Source organism: Oxyura jamaicensis, chromosome 2, assembly GCF_011077185.1.
Source record: "Oxyura jamaicensis isolate SHBP4307 breed ruddy duck chromosome 2, BPBGC_Ojam_1.0, whole genome shotgun sequence".
NCBI lineage: Eukaryota > Metazoa > Chordata > Aves > Anseriformes > Anatidae > Oxyura > Oxyura jamaicensis.
The window spans coordinates 9508151-9529476 of NC_048894.1; the positions used below are offsets into that span (position 1 = coordinate 9508151).

The 21326-nt window shown below is 37.0% G+C and overlaps 1 protein-coding gene across 1 annotated transcript in view; it reads right to left on the reverse strand.

Annotated features, from left to right (window-relative positions):
* PTPRN2 (protein tyrosine phosphatase receptor type N2) overlaps positions 1–21326 on the reverse strand; it is a 641705-nt gene that overhangs the window by 34786 nt on the left and 585593 nt on the right. Inside the window, exons 16-17 of the mRNA XM_035319523.1 lie at positions 19647–19720; positions 11540–11617 (exon numbers count right to left, since the gene is read on the reverse strand). Coding sequence (XP_035175414.1) covers positions 11540–11617; positions 19647–19720 — 152 coding nt within the window. The remainder of the gene's footprint in view (positions 1–11539; positions 11618–19646; positions 19721–21326) is intronic.

Consider the following 21326-nt stretch of genomic DNA (forward strand, 5'->3'; position numbering starts at 1 on the left):
TCCTTCCTTCCTTCCTTCCTTCCTTCCTTCCTTCCTTCCTTCCTTCCTTTCCTTCCCCTTTTCTTTTTCATTGATTTTCTTCTTTTTCTTTCATTATCTCTCCCCCCCCCCACTCCTCTTCCCTCTTTTTACTTTTCCTTTTATTTTTTTTCTGTTTTCCTGGAGCTGGAAAGGAAGTCCAACCCATGCTGCAGACTACGACTTCTCAGAGCACAAGTACAGCAGGAACAGAGGAAAACTCTGTATCTTCCGTATCAGCATGATCTAACAGTTTAGACTAGCCATAGTGCAGGATACAGGAAACCAACACATCCTCTGCTTAAAGATATGAGGATGTCGCACACAAACAGCAGAACAAGCAGAGATGCTCTGGTGTGGTGCATCTCCCTTCCAAACACAGCCCATGGCTGAACAAAAAGGCTCCTATGAATTAATACCAAACAGCATAATGACTAAAAACTGTTATTATTATGCTGTACATTGATGTCATATTTGCATACAACTTTCATTGTCTTTTTGCTAGAATATAAAATTACTGAATGAAGAGTAAACTACTCTTTTTGTGAAGGGTTATGTTTATTTCACAGAAATATTTATAAGCAACTGTATTGACATGTAAATTTTGTAAACAAAAAAGGCCTTTGTCTAAACTGTGCAAAGATGAGATGATACATTCAATTCAAGGATTATTTTTTTTAATTACATATCAAATAAAAGGTTTCCTATTCATGGATAATGATGTTGTCTTCTCTTTTAAGAATAGCTTGCATATATAGAAACAAATAGCATTTTTTTTTTCCATTTTGTAACATAATTGAAACAACTTTTAAAAACAGCTTAGAATTATTTAGCGAAATGAATCTAGGGTTTGAACAGAATAGGGCTATTTATAATTTATATAGATAGAACTGGGGAAAAAAATGTAGTTGGATGTAAGGAATAGAAAAAACCTCTCTCTCTCTCTTTTTTTTTTTTTTTTATTTGAAAAGATTTTTCAAATCAAACTATCTGTAATCCACCCATCCTCCTGTTAAAAACTGACAATACTGTAAAAACACCAAAAAATACTATAAATTGATAGATAATTTATTTTTTTCAGACAGATGTAGATTTATCATTTGTATCATTTTTCTCTTTGCATTTTTTTTAGACCACAACTGGAAGCCTTCTTTGTGTGTAAGGAAGATTAATTGGTTTTCATTCATTCTATCAGTTTCACCTTTTTTTTTTAGTTAGCAATCAGACTAAGATCAGAATTCAAAACATGTATCTTACTTTAAAACTAGCCCCACTAAATCAGTACTTTCATCACATAACGATTTAATGTGCCTCTAGAAGGTATAGAAGCTCATTGAAGCCATTACGAAAATGAGGAGAAACACAGTTTTTATGAGTGTAATAAAAATACAATGATCTAGACCATAAACTAATCATCTAGCACTCTGCTTGTGCCACCCAAGTGTAACATTATAAAAGCCCACTCGTTTAGAGAGGAATCCTTACAGTTTGGCAGCCCTGTTCATTGGTTCAAAGATACAGCATTTCATTAGAGAGGAGCTGTCTGCATCTCTGAAGATTTCATTAAGCATAAATCCAAATGAAAGTTAATTTAAACAAACAATTTCAAAGTTACTCTGGGGTATAATATTTCTTTTAGGTCATAGCGCGAAAATGTAGAAGTCAAATCTACTAAATCAAGAAGGCAATATGATGTAGTGCCATCACCCCGTTACAAGCAATTGTCACTGCATCTCCTGTGCTTAACATTGAGATGGGATCTTTACTAAGACTCACAGGCTGCGACTTGAGGACTACTACTTTTTTCTTTGTTTCATTCATAATTTAAGTATTAGACCATGGGGATGTTATCTGTATTTCTATTCAAATAAAGGAGAAGAGGGATGAGTCAGAGACAGTTCACAGAGTTTTATACTGTGGCCAGTTCATCGCCCCATCTATAACTTGGTAATGGGTTGAGGAACTACAGCTCCTAACACTCGACACTTCTCTGGGCTCAGTGTGCAGACACAGCTGTGTGCTAGGAGGTGGCCCCAGCCAGTGTGTCTCTGTACTGGAGGAGCAGGTAGCACAGCCTCAGTCTGCACAGCAGCAGTACAGATTCTGGGGAAGTGTCCTTGCTTATCAAAGTGACATTTCAGTTGGGCTCAGAAGAAGGAGGTTCAAACACAAATTTACAATAATTCTGGATTTTGTATGCTTCCACAATTGAAAGTAAGCTATTGTACATGATATAAAAATAAAGACAAAGTAAGGTCCTCTGGGCAGAGGCTTTTCTTTTTAGTTATTTGTTGTAGGGCCCATCAAAATTAAGCCTTAGGCTCTAAGCGTTAACTACTGTTAAGCAAATAACCATATAAAACTAAACTTCTGCAGATCGCTTTGCATAGGCAGCTTCATGTTTGTAATTTATGGCAATACTTGGAGGAAAAGAACATGGAATGGAGTCTTCTGAATTAAAGTGATAAAGTCTGCATTAACGCATAAGAGCTAACTACAGAGCTCTGCAGTGCATGCTTTGTGGAAAAGGGAAGACTGTATAATTGTGTGACATGTCTACCTTCAGCCTATATGCCATGTTAATTATCTTTAATGAGGTTCTGCTGTATGCATCATTCTCAAAACATTCCTTAGACAAGAATAACACCATCCCTTTCCATTTATTGCAAATTAAAGGCTGAATCCTGCAACCCAAAGATGAGCAGTGCATTTGACATCCGCAGGATTCCCTGTTGATGAAACCCACCACATGGAGAGACCTCATGCTGTGGCTATTGAGCATGCCAGTCCCATACAAAGGACTTCTGCACTGGGAAGAATTAAATTTAGTATGAATTACTTGTAAAGGAGCACAGAACTGTTTTTTTAGAATAAGGAGAAAAATCAAGTCACAAATAGAATCAGTGCTACAACTACCACAAATCCTATAAAACAAGCATTTTTGAAAGCTTGTATGCATATTTACAAATTCTGTTGTTTACTAGCTTGTACATAAAATAGTTGATATGAATCCTCTTATTTTTGTGAGACACTTGATCATTTTGAAGCTTCTTTTTATAATTACGGATCCACCCCAAAACCCCTTTTCAGCCATTTTCTTCTTTGTTTTAGTGATAGGGAAATGATAAGATATGTGTTCCAATCAGATGCTGTTCTTTTGACAAGGGTTGGTGGAGAAGTTTCTAAAATGTGATGATTTAGAAGTAGAAAATAACTAGTATAATCGGTTAAATCCAGCCTGTTCACTAAAAATAAATAAGAGGCTAATCACACCAGCTGCATTCTGAAAGACATCTCCAGTAAACTGAAGAATCTACCTTCTCTGTCTTTTAAGCTTCCAAATAGTTGGTAAATGCAACTGTTTGGAAAAGCAGAAAACAAACAAACAAATTCTGATTTCTAATGATGAACAAAAATCAACACAAATAAACACAGTTCCTAAAACTGCAACAAGTAAGGTATTACCAATTACAGAATCAGATTTTACACATCCTATTACACATCTCAACTACAATTTCTTTCAAGTTCTCCACTGGAAATAGAAAATGTTGTATTGAGACAGTCAGAAAATGGTATTTTCTGGAATATTTTAAAAATAAACTTCAATGTTTTAATTGGTTTAAAAGAAAAGAGGAGAGCCTTTAACTTACATTACTTATATTTTGAGGGATTTAGAATTTTGGTTGCTTGTCATTCCAAAGCAAGCTTTTTGCAAAATATTTTGGTTGACAATAGCTTAGTCTTTTGATGTGAGATGGGTCAAATCAGATAAAATCAGTGTCCATTTGCAAAGTCACAGGTGTGCCAGAGGACTAAGAAAATCTGTAGTTTAAAAAATTATCTATCAATGTTTTATGTTTAATTAGAAATTACAGTTAAAAGGACATTTTAAAACATGAAGCGAATGGAAATCACTCCATACGCCGCATGAAAACAGTACTCCATGTTGAAGTTGAATTCAGGCGTTATGACTCAGAGCTTTCCTCACTCTGGCCAGGAGCAGCCACACTGCAGCAGTGATAACTTCAGAGAAGATCATATATAAGCAGGTGGCAGTCAGGCTGGCTGCATGCATTACGCTCCTGCTGCTGCAACAACCCTTGTTTGGAAGTCAATGAGGAAGGCAGACTCAAGATGACTGCATGTGTTGCTGTACCTTCTGCTGTCTCTGAGAGACATAAACTGCTCGTATTCTTCTCAGTAGATTGATAGGCCTTATTATTAAATAATTTAAATATTCTGTTTAGTATTGCAGTGCTGACAAAACCACATTAAAGGGGGGCAGTCTCACCAAAACTTCCATAAAGTAGCTTTTCACTTTAGTATTGGGGAGATGGAACCTAAAAATTAAAGGGACGATATTTTTAAAAGGACCACTTCTGATTACCTTCTCTGACCTGAGCCATAATTAGAAATGAGCATGGTAAATGCACACTCCTACACAGAATGCCTATGGAATTCCTAATGCAATATTTATTTCACATGGCTTGATAAGTTACTGGAGCTCTAGGGGCTACTGTTCTGTGTGTCTCTCTCCCTTGCTGTTTTTCTTTTATTAAATTAAAATATGCATATTTTACACATTGAATTGCTCTGTTTCTCTTTTCATCTGCTTTTCTTTCTGAAGGTTAAAACTGATTAGACATGCAGGAAGTCCTGTTTCAGGCAAGGAAAATAAAACTTGGGAATCAAGACTGCTTGAAAGCGCTGTGTTCTGCACAGATGAACAAAATGCAGAAAAATAATTTAGTCTGTAAATTAATTTAAGCATTCACAGAATATGGTGGACTGGGAGCACAGAAACCAGCAATCAGAGCACAGGAGGGTTCGTAACAGTCGTTCTTACTCAACCCATGGGCTTGGAACACCGATTTTTCAAGAAGACTCATTCAGCTACAGGGATATGGTCTCCTGTCCACAGGGATTTGCCCTTGGAGATCACTGATGACTAATCTTTTTTAACACAGGAAACAACCAACTGTCAGTATGCTGTATTTGTTTTTCTGAATTGCAAAATTGGAAAAGAAAAGCAAATGGTGCCAAACAGACGAACAAACATTTATCGAGTCCTCAAGTCTGAAATTCAAGAGTTGGGTTCTTCACATGCTGGTGTGATCTGGGAGTAAACTTCACATGCTGGTGTGATCTGGGATTAAAACGACAGACAAATTTTTAACTGACTCTGACAAATTATTGAATATACTGAATATGGGTAGAAAAAAATATAAGATAGTTTTAGATTTAGAAAAGCAGAACTGGGGGCAATGAAAATTAAATGGCAACTGAATTCCATGGCTCAGATCAGGGCTTTGGTTTTTACTCCTGGGACTCTTTCTGCAATTTACATTTAATAGTCTTGCAATAAAAATAGAAAATAATCAAAGGAGCAGAGATGAAGTTCCACCATGCCCAGCTGGAAACCTTAGTCACAACAGCATAAACCTCTGCTGCAGTTGGCAATAGTGTGTCTTTAACAAGAAGAGCAAAGAGTATTCTCAATTTCAAGAATATTTCATGTCCTGGTGAATAGTGAAGGAAAGATGGGGTAATGAAAATCATGTGTTTGATTCAAAACATGTTGGATGAAGCTCTTTTTTGTATCCTGGAAGAGCATCCTAACTTCAGAGGGTCAACACCTGCAGTCTGTCCTCCTGGTGCTGTGATGGATTCAGTGCTGTTCACGCGTGGTACCTGCTCCAAGACCCCAGTCAGAATGGGACCCTCCAGGGGAATTAAGGCATTGGGAGAACTATCTAGCCTACGCTACAGATCTTTTCAGGTAAAAAGGCTGGGGATTTCCTAGTCCAAATTAAAATTGTTGACTGCATTTAATCCGATGGCTTATTGTTGTTGGTCCTTTGAACCCTATTGTTTCTCTGCCAAATAACGAGAATTGTATTTCTTTGTTCCTTCCATAGAAGTCATACGGTGTTCATATACTTTGTTAATGTTGGTAATGAACACAGGAAACCACAGAAAGACAACAAATACTTATGTAAATATATATCATATTTGATTTGATTTGATTTTCCACGGAAACTAAGAGGCCACTTGGCAGGAACTGTTTCATCCCTCCCTCTATTTCACCTACTATGGTAAAATAAAAAATAAAACAAACAAAAAAAAAAGTAGGGAAAGTGTACTTCCCTCCAAGAAGAGGAAGGGCAAATGTTGGTAGATCAATAAAAGCAAAGCATAATGTGGGTACTAGCAGTTCTAAAAGGAGAATAAGACTGTATTTTCCAGAGGGAAAAGCTTATGGACTCCTACAGAAAACTCCATTTTGAGACAATGAACTTTAACAGACATGCAATTTATAAAATTGGCATAATTAAGAACATTTCTTTTGTGTAAGGACAGTTGGCTCTAAATATCCTAACTCCAAGGAACAGTTTCTTGCATATTATCATCCCTGGTCTTCCTAGAATGTTTTAAAAGTTAAGGCATGTACTTCATGTCAAATACTTCATGGAATTATAACCCAGCACATATGGAAAATAATAAAATTTTATGCCTCCAGAATTATTCACAACATGGAACGCCTGCTGCGAAAACTTGTTATAGATCAGAAATGTTCTACATCCTCTTTCTTTTGAATTATGTTCAAAGAGATGTTGAATTTTAATAGTGTTATGTGAAAGAGCTCAGTGAAATCTCACTGAAGCTGCTGGACAAAATCATCACCTTTCATTCAAGATAAATGCAAAAAACAAGCAAGCTCTTTTGTGGAGCTTGATAACTGAAATTACAGAAGTTATCATCAAAAACAAGAGAAATGTGAAGCATGTGGACCCATGAGTTTTTCTAGAAACTGATGTGCTTAATGCAGAGAGAGAGGCATTAATCAAGGCAAGATGATTAATCAAGATAAGCAGGAAAAAAAAAGCATGTAAAAGGAATAAAGAAATCACCATCACAGCTCAGCAAACTAGCATTGTGATCCTGGTAGAAAAAAAGCTGAAAGAGAGGTTGGGGGTAAAACACTGGGTGAATGAGGATTGGGGGAAAAAAAAAGAATTCATTGCCTGTTATTTGATTCTGTCTCTGTTCAAGGAAATAAAACTCTGTACCTTCTTTGTGAATAAAATGGAACTGTATTAAAGCAAAACCCTGTCCTGTTCATGAATTCTCTTTCCAGCTGAGAAGAAAACAACACACAGACCTGGCAAATAGTTTAATCACTCAGGTAAAAATAGATTAATACCATGTGAGAAGAGGCATCCAGTTTTAAAGAAAGGGAATTGTGAGGTGGAATTCCCACTGAACTAAAATAGAATCAATGAAGGAAGTATCCCTCACAAATAGTAATTGGTAAAAAAAGATGAAAACAAGACCAGATGAAATTAAAAGAAGACCTAAATCAGCTGGAGGCTTTTCAAAATTAATTAAAGTAGTGGCTGGAAAATTTCCAGAGCAGTCTAAGAGATGACATGCAGTCAGAGATGAAATCACTGCTTGAGCTGCAAACACAGAGTAACCAGACAGATTAGGAAGCCTTGTGGCAAAACAGATCAATGAGGTGACTGACAACACATCTGCTGCAGGCGAGAAAGTTTTCAAAGAAAAAGGTAAACCAGAAAAGTTGGAACTAACTTGGGGCTTGCGGGCTGATAAGAGCTATGGCAAAGATATAAGGGGTTAGAGAAGAAAACTGGAACAGAGGGGCAGACAACTGTGCAAGTCTGATGCCTAGAAATGGCCTTAAAGCATTGTAAAAGCCACAGTAAGACCCTTGTCTTTTTCTTTAGCACTATTATTTTTACAACATAAATAAAGTTGGTTTGAAAACAATTTGAAAACTATTCATATACAAGAATTTGGACTATCTCCAGCTCAGACTGCATCTTTGAAAGAAAAAATACCAGCAAGCTAATCCTTCTCAGACTAACATTAAAACCCAAATGAACAGAAATGCACAGAAAATGTTGAATCTAATCACCAGCTCTAGTGGCCTAAGTGAGATAGGACTGAAGAACAATACCTGCTGTTCTTCCTCACATTACCAAAAAGGACATAATCTTCTGAGAAGTGATCGCTAGTGAGAATATTGAAACTGGTCCCTCTCATGTCCCACAGGGGTACTAGGTATGTATTTGTTCATCAGGAGTAAGAATGCTAAACAGGATGAGCTTGGGTAAAGCATCAGCAATGATTTAGGAAAGATCTTTGCCTGGAAGACAAAGAAAGAGAACTATCTTCATTCAGATCCCGGCAACGTGAAAGTAGTAAATGGGAGTTTGATTACTGAGTGTCTAACAGCACTTGCAAAAAAATACTGGGCACTGGATCAAAATAGCTGGTTGTAGATGGGCCTGCCAATAAAAACAGGAAAAAAGACTATCCAAAACTAAATAATCTGTTCAGTCTTAAATAGAGATAATGAATGTGACCACATAATCATGCAGAAAACATAGACATGAAGAAGAGCAGGCACTGCAGAGCAGTGTTGGAGCTCAGGAACTGGGTTGCTTTTGCATGCAAATAAATTGGAAAAAGAGATCCAGAAGTATCCATAGCCTGATTCCCCTGCCAACATGCCTTTGGTCCATCAGACCAACAAAAAATTGGTCCAAAGTAAAACTCACAAAATAAGTATAATATAGTATGGCTGATGGGTGGAAGAATTCAATGCAAATTTATGACAAACTGCATTTAGAAACTGTGCGTCTGGAACTTAGCAGGAAAACTAGATAGTCAAGACAGATCAGGAGCAGTTTGGATTTCATGATGGATATCAGCTGTGCTGTAAATGCCAGGAAAGTTGTTTTACACTTTCATGCTGAACAAATACTTTCTAGACAAGAAAACAGTTTGAATTGATTACAGGAGTGGAAACAATTATACCTGTTTCTTGCTGGGGTAGCCTTACAGACAAGTTAAAATTGAGTTGATGGTGCTCACCATGCAACTAGGATCTAAGGCTCTGTCTACAAAAAGAGGAAGCAATAGATCTAGTAAATATTGGCAAAGAAGGGTACACCACACTCCAAGAGTCTCTGTTGGAATTGCTAAAGCATGACATTGTGCCTTTAGAAAAGGAGCAGCAGATTAATTTCAGGTCTCTGCTCTGTAATAAGTCACTGTTGTTACTATCAGTTGGAAAACTACTCCACAGAGCATACAGAAGGGGAAAAAAGAAGCACAGTTCAGTATCATCTGGTTCTGAGTGGAGGAGGGAGAGGGAGGAGAACCACTGAAATGTTTCAGGAATGAATAATTGACTTCAAACAATCCCTGGTGGCAGCACTATGATGTGTATAAACTACAGAAATCTATATTCAAGCGATCATCAAAGGATTCTGCCCCCAAAGGAGTTAATACTCTATTCTCCTTAGAAAGTTCAGGTTCCCCTTGCTTTATCCTAAATAGCTACTGTTTGGTGAAAAATGGATACAAACTTTGCTCCTGCATCTGGACATTAACCACAATAACTGAACCAGCATATTGAAATGTGATCTGCAGGAAGTTTAAAAAAAAAAAAAAAAAACAACAAAGAAAATTGAGTCATGGTTGAATCTGACATAGGTAGCTTGTTATGTCGAAGTGACAGACATCATCAAAATAAATGTAAGAAATACGCTTGAATGGAAATCAGTAGAGGAACCAGTAAAATATCACACATCAAGTATATCACATTAAGAGTGGACACATAGCCACACTTGGGAAGCAGCTGATATTGCCAAATAGAGTCCATGAAGCAGCAGACCTGGTGCTGATGGAGTGATTTTTACTGGGATGAGAAATAACTAAGAAGAGCAAAAGGAAAGTAAAAGAAAATGAAGAAATTCAAGTCACAAATGGCATGAAGAACAGAAGTCGAGAGAGACTTTTGACAATGGAGTTGGATGGAAGCAGCTTGGATCACAGAACAAAAAAATAACTTTTCAGTTGTACTCACTCTCTGTGCAAGTAGGTTGCCTAACTGTTCAAATTAGAATGGAAGAAGAACAAAATATATCCTTCATATTGTGTTGACATGATTAATTCTGATTTCTGTGTTGGCAGCAATGCTTATGAAAGTTTGTTCTTTAAATGCCTCCTTAAAAAGTGAGAATGTACAATTTTTCAACATGTAAAGATGCAGCTACAGGTTAAAATATATGAATATGAAAAAATACACGATTAAAAATCTGCTATTACAGAATAGCTAACATGGTATTTGATTTTGCATGTTTAACTTAAAAATACATTTTCAGGTAGCATGCCTGATATAAGGAATGCACTCTGCAAGGGAATAAAAAATCAGTCTTCTCAACTGTGTCTAATTGCCAAATTTTTAAGACAAAAATCACAAGTTACTTGAAAATATAGGCTGGAACAACTGCTCAACTTACTTCAAGCAGAATGCATTTGCTCTGCACTTCTAAAAACAAGACTCAAAATGTCTCAGATGGAGCATTTAAATATCCAGACACCCAAAATCAAACAAACTTTTGGAAAATTTCCCGATTCATCATTTATCAGAGAAGCAGTAGGAAACTGTGCTATGAAGAACATATAAAATTGTCTTTAATAGGGCTCAGTTGATAGTTTAAAATCACAGACCGAGTGATGCAGATGACGAAATGTGATGATTTCAACTGAATGCGAGCTCCTAAAACACAACAGCTTTCCTGAAATTTTTACTTAGATATTCTCTATCTTCAGAACAAAAGTTTCTAAATTCATAATGCAAAGCAGAAAATAAAAACATATGCTTGTATTGATAATAAGCCCCAGTTAGCTGCAACACTTCCTCCATAAACAGCTTTCATAAGCTTCCAGGCAGACTTTTACACTTACAAAGGAATACTGAATGCAGATACCCATCACACAGACAGCATGTTATGTTGCACACACCTAGCCTGGTACTGTGTGTATGTCCAAGTCTGAAAGCTGTACGAGCACATAAAAAGACTGCGAGCAAAGTAAACCCATATTTGAGCATTGGTAATGATTGTCTTTAGCCCTGCACAAATTTGTGGATCTATTTAACTTTATGCATCAGGATCTTAACTCAGCACTTAACTATCTGTGGTAGGGAAAATGTGTAAAAATGTAAGCATTTTGGGGAACTGGATAATGTGAGAAGTAGATTTTCATGCAAAAATTCACAGCAAACAGTGCAGGATCCTTTTTGATCTGGAGAATGACAATGAGTTCTGACTATGCCCTTAAGAAGGTCAGGCCCCCTAAAATCATCCAGTCCTTGGCAACAGTTTAATTATGGACTCTGGCCTTAAGTTTGGCACTAAAATATGAATACTTTACCCTGATTTTTTTCTATATAATTTCCAGATCAACTCTTCTTTGACAGGGCTTGTCACATACGTAAACTATAATATCCACATACTGAACTTTAGGAAAACATTTCAGCTAATGTTTTTGCAAATATCGAGACTCAAGCGCAACAGATTTTACATCCATTTAAGATGGATGGATTTACATCCATCACATAAATGGATTTACATCCATTTAAGAAGTATGGAAAAACATTTGGCTTATAACCTAATCTCAGTTTTCAAGGAGATGTTTAACTTACCTGCCAGAAGTCAGCGACAGTAGCAGGGAGAGGGCCCTGGGTGGCAATATATGCTGGGTTTCGGGGGTCATGGTCCATCTGGAATAAGGAAAGAGAATACAGAATGGATTTGTTTGAAGGAAAATCCCTTGCTGTGTTAGAGACAGAAAGTATGCTAGGCCACTAACAAGTGACTTCCTGAAGGACTGTTATGCCCCTCCATCCTTCATTGGCAAGCAAATAATTTTATTTCTATTTATAAACTCAGAGGAGACCTTTTTCCACAAAAGACTGAAGCTACCAGATGAATATCAGCACACATGATGAGCAACAGCCTATGTCTTCAGTGTGCAGCGTAAGATCATTCATGGTGGCTGACAAAAGCATTTATTTGAGATCAGTACTTGTGGTTTCATAGCAACCTAGGAGCCATCTGAAACATTTTTCTACACTGACTGTTAAGAATGCTCCACACAACTAAATATGTTCTCCATTTCCACCGTGCCAGTCAAGGGCACATGTAACTCAAAAAAAGCAAAAATGGGGAACAAATTCAGTTTCTGGCTTTTTCTGGTTAGCTGAGCTGTCTAAATGCATGCATTTGGCCTCAACTGAGGAAGTTCTGCTTAAAGGCCTTAATTATAGCATTTAATTCAAGGAGCAGAAAATTCACTGAGCAGAAAAAATAAAGAATCTAAGAAACAAAGCCATCAAGAGTAAATAGGATTAGTGTGTTACAATGAATGTTTTTGAAGTGATGGGTGGCTTTCTTAGTTCTAAACCATAGGAATCATTCTGCTGAAAAAGAAGATCTGCTGATGGGATTAAAAAACAAACAAACTCATTCTAAACCTGAACTGGGCAATACAAAACTTTGAACATAAAGAAAAAGACCCGGTTCAGCTCCCAAATGTGCGGGTGTGACTCAGTGACATTGAAAGCAGAGAGTTAACTTACACCCATGTAGCTGAAGGCAAAATTTGTCTCAATACATGATTTTCTTCTATAAGTAAAGAGCTGAATAAGAATGAATGTGAGTCACATTTGCATTAACAGGAATCTACTGAATTTATTCATAGCCTATCAAAATTTTCAGTGATGGTGCATGTCAGTGTAAAAGAAGGCACCTCATAATTATGTGCAACATAAAAGAAGGGAGAACCATAAAGAACAGATGTAAGTTATTCTAATAGAACAACAGTATGATGAATGTTGCAAAAAGGAAGAAAACCCTTTTATGATTCTATTTTTTTTTGTATAATTAAACCAGACTTAATATTAAGATTCTCAGTGACAACACAACACAGGTAAAATGAAGTCACTTGAATCCGTTTGGAATAAAAGCTTAGTTCTAATTCACCATGGTTATCAGAAACTTTGACCAGAGTGTCTATAATACCATCATTTTATTCTGAGCTTCATTAAGATGCTCCTCTGATCAGCAAACAACTCTTCACAACAAGCAATTGCTCAAAACAAATTTCAACCCTGCTTTTTGACAAAAGGAATTTGATAGCAGGACATTTACTACTGTGGGTATTTTGAGATTGGGGAAAAAGTAACATTCTTTGGAAAGCAGTATTAGCAGAAAAAAACTTAGGAACATTTCAAAACGGGCAATGTTTTTTGTTTTTCTTGTTTTCTGTTAGAACTGAGGCACCAAACTAAACACTGAAAGCAACAATAAATGTGATTAAGCAAAGTCAGACTTAAAATTTATTTTGCTCCATGATGGATGAAATAATTTCTGTTGTTTTGTTTTGAATCCCACAGAGATCCATAGGATTTAATCATCTGTTTAAATGTTTTCTTGCACTGTAACTAGAAATCTTAGCTTAGAAAAAGTGATCTGCACTGAGGAGGACTTTAACTAACTCCCTGTAGAAACTGTTGTAAGCTGCATGTACGTACTTGAAAATGACACCTCTCTACTTGTGAGCTCAAGAGTCTGACTTGGAAACATAACCAACAGTGAATATACCCAACTTTATAAAAATAATAGTTTATTTTGAATTTCTCCTTAAAATAAATTCTTATAGACATGCCAGAAAACAAAGGCCAAAGAAATCAAGGATGATGCAAATAGCGCTGTCATGGAGGAAAGACTTCTTAACATTCAGCTGATAAATCAGGAGTAGGACAATCTTGGCATTTCAGCATTAATCAACCTCTGTCGCAAAGGTGCTGTTGGAACGTGGCAAACATTACAATAAGCACGGAGTAGTGAAGTGTATCAGCAGTTTAACAATAATTCAAAAGACAATTACAATTATTACATTCCAAGCACATTGTGTTGTGCAGAAAACAATTATGAGCAGAAACTCTTCTTGCTCGGAGCAAATAGAAGGCAGTAGAAAGCCCTATCACACTATTAAATGATCTTTAACTGAACAAAAGTAAGAGCAAAGATTAAACTAATTAAATGAAATTCCTGGTTTCATCAATTTTCTGTTATATGTACTGTTTTAAGGCCGTGTATTTTGAGAAAAATGTAAAAAATTACTACTCTGGTCACATTCAAATTAACATGAGCAGGCGACTGCGAAGGACAGTTCTTCAATGTTTTTGTTATGTTCTTTTCTATTCTCTCAAGGTCACCAAGAACACCAAGGGCATCTTAATCTATTAATGTTAACAAAAGTTTGAATAAAGAAATAAAGTCAGTAATGGGTTTTAAACTAACTAATCAAGGATCATGTAAAAAGCTTTTTTATGTCAGTAGTCATTACCTTCTTTCAAGAATCCCTGAGATTTCGCACTTCACCGAAGTAAAGCAAAAAAATGTATTCTCTAAGACGAATAGAGAACACCAGGTTCCATGCCATCAAGTATTATTAAAACAAAAATCAACTGTTTGTTAATATTTTACTTAGGAAAAATCTTCAGAAATCACCCTATTAGCAATTGCTTAAAAATAACATGATTTTTCCCTTTATGTTTTATTATTTGCTTTTTATCAACAAACAAAATTCACATTACTAACATTAGAACTGGGTGGTGGAACAGCCATTTTTGCAAAGAAAAAAAGTTGCAATTATTACTTCAGTTTTATTATGGTGGAATTCTCATTTTCTGCTGTGATACAACAAAGGCAAGTCTGGTGATAATGTTTCAATCTAGGTTTCCATAATATTGTATTAAGGGAAAAAAGAGATCAAGGATTACTATACCTGACCATGCAATTAACTAGGGTCATTTTAGTGGTCATTTTTTTTGGTCATTTTGCCACCATCAAAGATAAATGGAAACAAACAGGATGAACATTCATGTTTATTGTTGGCAAAGAAATACCACAGAGAGCAGTCCCTAATTATTAGATATGTTAGTAGCACGACTTGTGTTTTTCTATAGTATTTTTTTTTCTTTGTAATTAAAGCTGATTTACAATATTTTAAGGTAGGAAAATATGGGAGGAACACTATCACAATTAATTGCAACTTTGTTAAATTAATACCAGACCACAGACCAAAACTACTCTATTTTTTCTTACAAGAGCTCTAATATCTGGTTGCTCTATTTTTGCATGGTTTTCCTGAAGACTCCTGAATTTTTGTCAGTTTTTATACAGAGATGCTAGTGCTGCATGACTTCTCTGATAATGCTGATGAAATACAGAAATATCAATACATTCTGGGAGAAAATCCTTGTACATATATGTTCTTGTTAAGCAGTTTTGTGTCATAGTAAGCATTGAGTATCAATTACTATTTTGAACTCTCACATAAACGATACATCGATTCATTCCTGCTCTTTACCTTCCCCATCATCTTGTCTGATCCTTACTTGCCACAGAGAAAAATGCTGGGTGCTCCCAGTCACACCATATTTGCCTTGATCTAAATCCTCTGTGTCTGGTTGAAATTTCTTAAATCATATGAGAGCAGAATGAGATCCAGAGAAGACTAAATATGATTGAAAGAAAGTTGAACTCTGATTAATTAATGCCTTAAGAATTTGTATGGATTCAACGTACTGGGTAGTTTCCAGATTCAGTGTGTTTATCATGCTAATAAAATCTACTTTCATACATCTATTTAATGCACTCTATAAAGATCACTTATCAAATTAAAAAAAAAAAAAAAGTTTTTCTAAAACAAATTGTATCCAGCAAATGCTGGTGAACTTTGTAATCACTTACATTTCAGCATTAAAACTAAAAAGATAGACCACTCCTCAGTTTCATGTTTGAATTAAAATTTAAAACAATTTTTAAATCCTTCTTTTAAAACCCCTAATGGAATGAAAGAAGTAAATCTGGCTGTGAATGCCATTATGAATTTCGGAGTCTATTCTTGGTGATGAAATTTGTATTCTGTGTTTGAACAAACTGTCATGTTAATGACATTCCTCAGTCTGGTGTCTTCAATAATAAGCAAACTGAGTTTTTAAATGTAGTTGATGGGATTTTTTTTCTCTCTCAGACACCCTATGAGGAAAAACAGAATTCCCATTTACTTTCATGACCTCTGATTTAAAAGCAAAGATTGCACATTATTTACTACTGGATGATTTTCCCGAAATTTAATGAGGACTAAGTACAAATATGACAGATGTAATTATCACAGTTTTATTCTGCACAGTCAGGGTCTCCTTGTGCTGTAATTGCAAGCTTTTCATTCAGCTGCCGATAGCAGAGTTATTATCATAGTACTTTATGTTATTTCAGAGAGGAGGGAAACAGATTTCTACCCCACTTTTACTCTGCAAATTCTCCCAAGGACTCATTTTGCCTGGCCTGATGCTACACTGAAATTAAATGTCTACAGGAAGAACTTGGACTAAATCTCTGCTGATTCTCCTCACCCACTTCCAGCTGTGGTGAGGCCATCAATCTAACCCCAGTTTTCACAACATATTGGAGGGAAAGGAGGTCTTGAGGGGGTAGCATTTTTTAAAAGGCAGGAACATGTGGGCAGGTGGCCAGCCCATTGTCTAGCAAGGGGATTTTTTTACTGTGTTCTGCTGCACTCATTTAGACTTAAGTTAAGGTTGAGTGAGCCCCAGCTGGAGGCTGGACCACTGACCCAGAAGCTGCAGATACCCTGCGACTTGTACGCGACTGGAAGCCTCCCTACCCGAAGCTCAAATATAATTACTTTATTTTACACTCTTCCCTTGCCAGACAGCTCACACGCGCAGGGAGGAGAAATCCTCTTCTTGTCAGTTCAGGCTGTAGTGATCCTCTGCTTTTAGTGCCCATCTTGCAGCCCACTACAACGCTCGCTCCCAACCCAAAAACAGCAGCAACATCGCCGTATTGACACGATAATTACTGAGGTTATATAAGTTGAAAGGCAGCATTCTTAAAGAAAGAAATGGCAGGATTTTTGCAAGAGCGAATAAAGGCAGACTCACTCACAAAGAAGTGGATCAAATGTGTGTCTGCTAACAGAAAATGTCTCAAACAAACAGCAGTAGTAACAGTATGTCCAGTTCAGGCTGCAGAAATCAAATGCCCAATATAATATTTCAGTAGGTATCTGAGGTTGTGAGCAGCTCTTAAAGTCTCTATCACTCCTATATTCTACCTCACTGTACACAAACAATTCCAGATTAACAAATACAATTACATTAACACTAACTTTAAGATATCTCATTTGTCTTGAAATGAAAGAGTTTACATGGAGTCTTTCCAAACTATGGGCATGCAAAGTAGTGATTTCCTCCTACCAACCTCCCACTGCATCACCTTCAGGAAACACACATTTTATCTATTGCTTTCAAAATAGTGAAATGACTATTGAGTTAGCACAAAACCATCTGGAGCATCTCTTTCCTTAGAATAATAGGTCGTCTACATAAATGTGGGCTGTGGCACTCCTTCCCACACAGCAGGATCCCTATCCTACCAAGAGGTAGAGGAGATCATAAGTTTCTCTTGGCAGTTTTCTGTGGCTATGCAAGATCCTGAGTGTTCATCTTAACCCAGTGAAACATTTTTGTGCCCACTTATCTCTGAGCTTACACATACTGCCATAAGAGGTAGGGAGACAACCAGAAGAACTTTGCTTCATCACTGTGACTTATTTTATTGGACAAAACTCTGAGTCTGAGAAAGCTATAAAAAAGGAATATCTTTTAGTCTTGCAGAAGAAAATACCCTTGAGTGCTGGATGGAGAGACAAGACAACAGCCCCCTGTTAAAACAGGAGTTAAAGCCATGGAAGCTGAGACCCTCTCTCTGCACTATCATGGGGCATCCAGACAAAGCCAGCTACTGCCCAGTTATGTCAGTGGAATATCTTGGTCCTGCTTCTCCACCCCCAACACTACCTGATCTCAAACATTTCTCATCAGTGTAATTAAGGGAATAGCTACACTATAATCTAGAAATATAATTGCAACAGGTATATACACACATGCAAGTTTTCACCCCTCACCTGTGCTAATCTGTGTACTTAAACCAGGATGTTTCCACAATAACTTCTGGGCAAGCTGCAGAAGCCCATCCTGGTGTGTTGGTAGAAACGCCTGCCATCTGTGCTGCTGCCAGTGCTGAACCGGGCTTAGCCCGATGTCTACAAATGCTGTAAATCCACTTCCTGTAGTCATGTGAATTACAACCGAGCTCTTAAAAGAATATGGTATCTTACTTACTGTTAACACCTTGCACTCCTGCACTTGCTATGAAACCTCTCAGCTTTTACTATCAAATTAAGGCTTGAACTCACCCAATATTCCTTGGAGCTCCAAGTTACTTTGATGATCTCCTAATCCTAGAATAGAGCTTGGTCTAGGCAGAGACATACTCTGCCGTCCAAAAACGGCATTAATTTGTGTGCATCTATCCTTGTTTTCTAAAATGGCAGCTGGCAATCCCTGAAACATGTGGGTACTCTGGTCTACCCTCTACCTTAAGACAAAGACAAAAGCATCTCGAAGATGCCTGTTGGGTTCTATGTGTTTTTAAACTCTCTGAATAAAACATTTTTAGATATTCAAGGAAATGAGGCTTTTGAACTCTACTGAAAGTAAAGACTATGAAGCTCAGAGAACGGTTTATGTTTTTTTTTTTTGTTTTTCTTTTTCTTTTTTCTTTTTTCTTTTTTTCCTGTTTTGGAAGAAGCATTGTCAACAACACTAGAAAGAAGGAAGCAGCCTATAATTTCATGCTGTTGCAAATTGTCAGCTGCCTTGCCCACATGAATTGATTTAACTAGGGGAGTGATGCTCCCCAGGAAAATGAGACAGTAATGGCATGCACAGCCCACTACCGTGAGAGCTAATTCTCCATCCTAAATTCTTTCTCATACAGTTTCCCTATAATAACTTAGATACTTAAGTAACGTGAATAAGAACCATGTGCAAAGTGACTACTGTACTTTTTCCCCCTCAAATGGTATCTTCCATTTCTCCATTCCATTTCTCCATTCCATCGAGAAGCTAGGATGGGGTGATGCTACTGGCTCCATCATATCTGTTTTGTTTCTAATAATGGAGGCCTCTTCTCCTTGTCACTTTTCACTGACAAGAAAGGATCCACATTCAGTTTGCGTAGGGTGAGAAAGGGCAGCCAGGCCAAGCTGGAGTATTCAGAGGTAAAAACTGGGTAGACCTATTTTGCAGTTTGAATGGACATGTGAGTGGGGGGGGAACTTGTTCTTGCTTTCAAAATAGCAAGCTCAGAGAAGAACCAGGAGAGCTACAGAAACATAGAGCTACACATCGGGAAGGCAACAGATGAGGAAAGCTAAGAGGAAATATCCAGAAGTTCAGAAGCTCATGGAGCTCAGTTGTCTGCACCTACAGAAACCATTCCTCCTCTGACACCAGTAGGACTAGTTAAAAAATGAGTGAAAAACAAGCAAGCTTTACCTCCTCAGAAAAGGAAAGCCACGCTAAGGGTATATTGCGGAATTTTATGATCAGTAAATTACTAACATCAAGCACAGAAAAACTGACATTATTACGAGGTAGAACAATGACCATCTAGTGACTATTTTCTTAGTACATAATCCTTAGGAGCACTGAACGCACTTGTAGGATATTTCTTTCTCTTCAATTTGAAAGGACAGCCTGAGACATCAGTGTTGTGTGGCAGTGAGGTACCTCAAGTTAGCATATTTTAACAACAGGGAAAGACAGGGAATGATTATTTGGATTATTCCTCTTAGGTTGCTGTACTTACAATTGGGCTAGCATTAATGTAGTCTGAATTGTCGTGGCTATTTTCAGCTTTCAGACTTATCCTGGAATGATCATCTGCAAAGGCAAAAATAAAGAGATGAAAGTTTCTATACAAATATTCTACTCATTGTAAGTTAAACAATGCAAAGTCAGAATAATGTGTTATTTCAAGACAGCTAAACAGTGTGAATCCCAGACAGGATATTTCCTTCTGATTCCTAACCTAGCATAGTCTTGATGGAACCAGAGTCACAGCCTGACTCAGGAATAAAGCTCTAAGATATTTCAGAGGCTGAGTAAGAGAAAGCATATCTTCATGACATGCACCATAATATGGTACTGCTCAGGGAGTTTAAGATTTAAACTAGGAAAATTACTAGGAAAAAAAACAACAGTATTACAAAAAAACACTCCTGTATTTGCAGGGTCATGGAAGAAGTAAGCTGATGGATTTGGTCCATCTGGTTTCTCTATAAAATGAAGAGCCAGAACATCAAAGTACAATTTAGAGCTGGACAGAAAGTTAATGTGACCTGATCAAACACCATTGCTGTGTGGTGCTACGCATGATGTGAGGAGACAATATGACTTGGCGGTGCTCACAGGAGAGACAAAATCAGATAACAGCTACAAGTAAAAGTACGATGGGAGCACACACAGATGTTCCTGCACTGTTAGTAATGTAGCCAGTTCAGGCATGACTAATAAAGAAAACAGCAACTCTGGATGTAGAAGATTTACTCATGTAGTTTGTCCATCATCATGATTCTTTTACTGCTTTTTAACTGGTATTTTTACTGGTGCTAGTTCAATTATGTTTAGAGCAGATATCTTTGCCCTTTAAATTCTTTAACCTTCCAGCTCTAGCCCTTTTTTAAAATTTCAGGATATATATAATGGATGGGGTTTATTTGTCTGTATGTATACAGTGACAATGCAGATGTCTGCATCTGTTCCAGTCATCTAGATTCATTTTTTTAAGAGAAAAAAATATTTATAGGCATTGAATCATCTCATCTTGATTTCGCTGTCTCAGGCCAGACAAATTACACTCCAGAAGTGCCTTTTTCTTTCTGTTGACTACAGAGAGAAGACCAGACCACATGCAGATAATTTATGCAAGAAATGTCTAAATCTTTAAATATGAATCCCAGACAACTTGTATATGATACGTAATCAGCATGGTTCATACATCTCAGCAAACCTTTCCTGCACAGTACAGTGTGGAGAGAAGTTGTGCAGTTGCCCTCCCAGTAACCTTCTACTTTGGGGGTTTCCAAGTTGAACACGGAAACTGATGTTTTGAGAGCATCTTTCCACCAGTTACTCAAAAAGCCAAGCTAAGAGTACATAAACACACCTTGACCCTTTGCATCTTGTCTAGTGTCCCATGATACCATTCTTAATAGTAGAATTACAAGTTGGCTTTTAAAATTACTAAGTACTTGTTCTTATGTTAATAATAAGTAACAATAAATGGGGTATCAAACATCATTAGTAGTACACAGGAAAGTAAAGACAGACATTTTGGGCACTGCTTATATTTATTCACCAGTAATCTCATGGCAGTTCAGTATGTGAACAAGATAAAGGTGTGCTTGAATGACTTTTATAAAGTGTTGTTTACAGTCACTCAATCTTGTCACCAAAATTTAAGCAACCAATGTGAGCAACCTTCTCC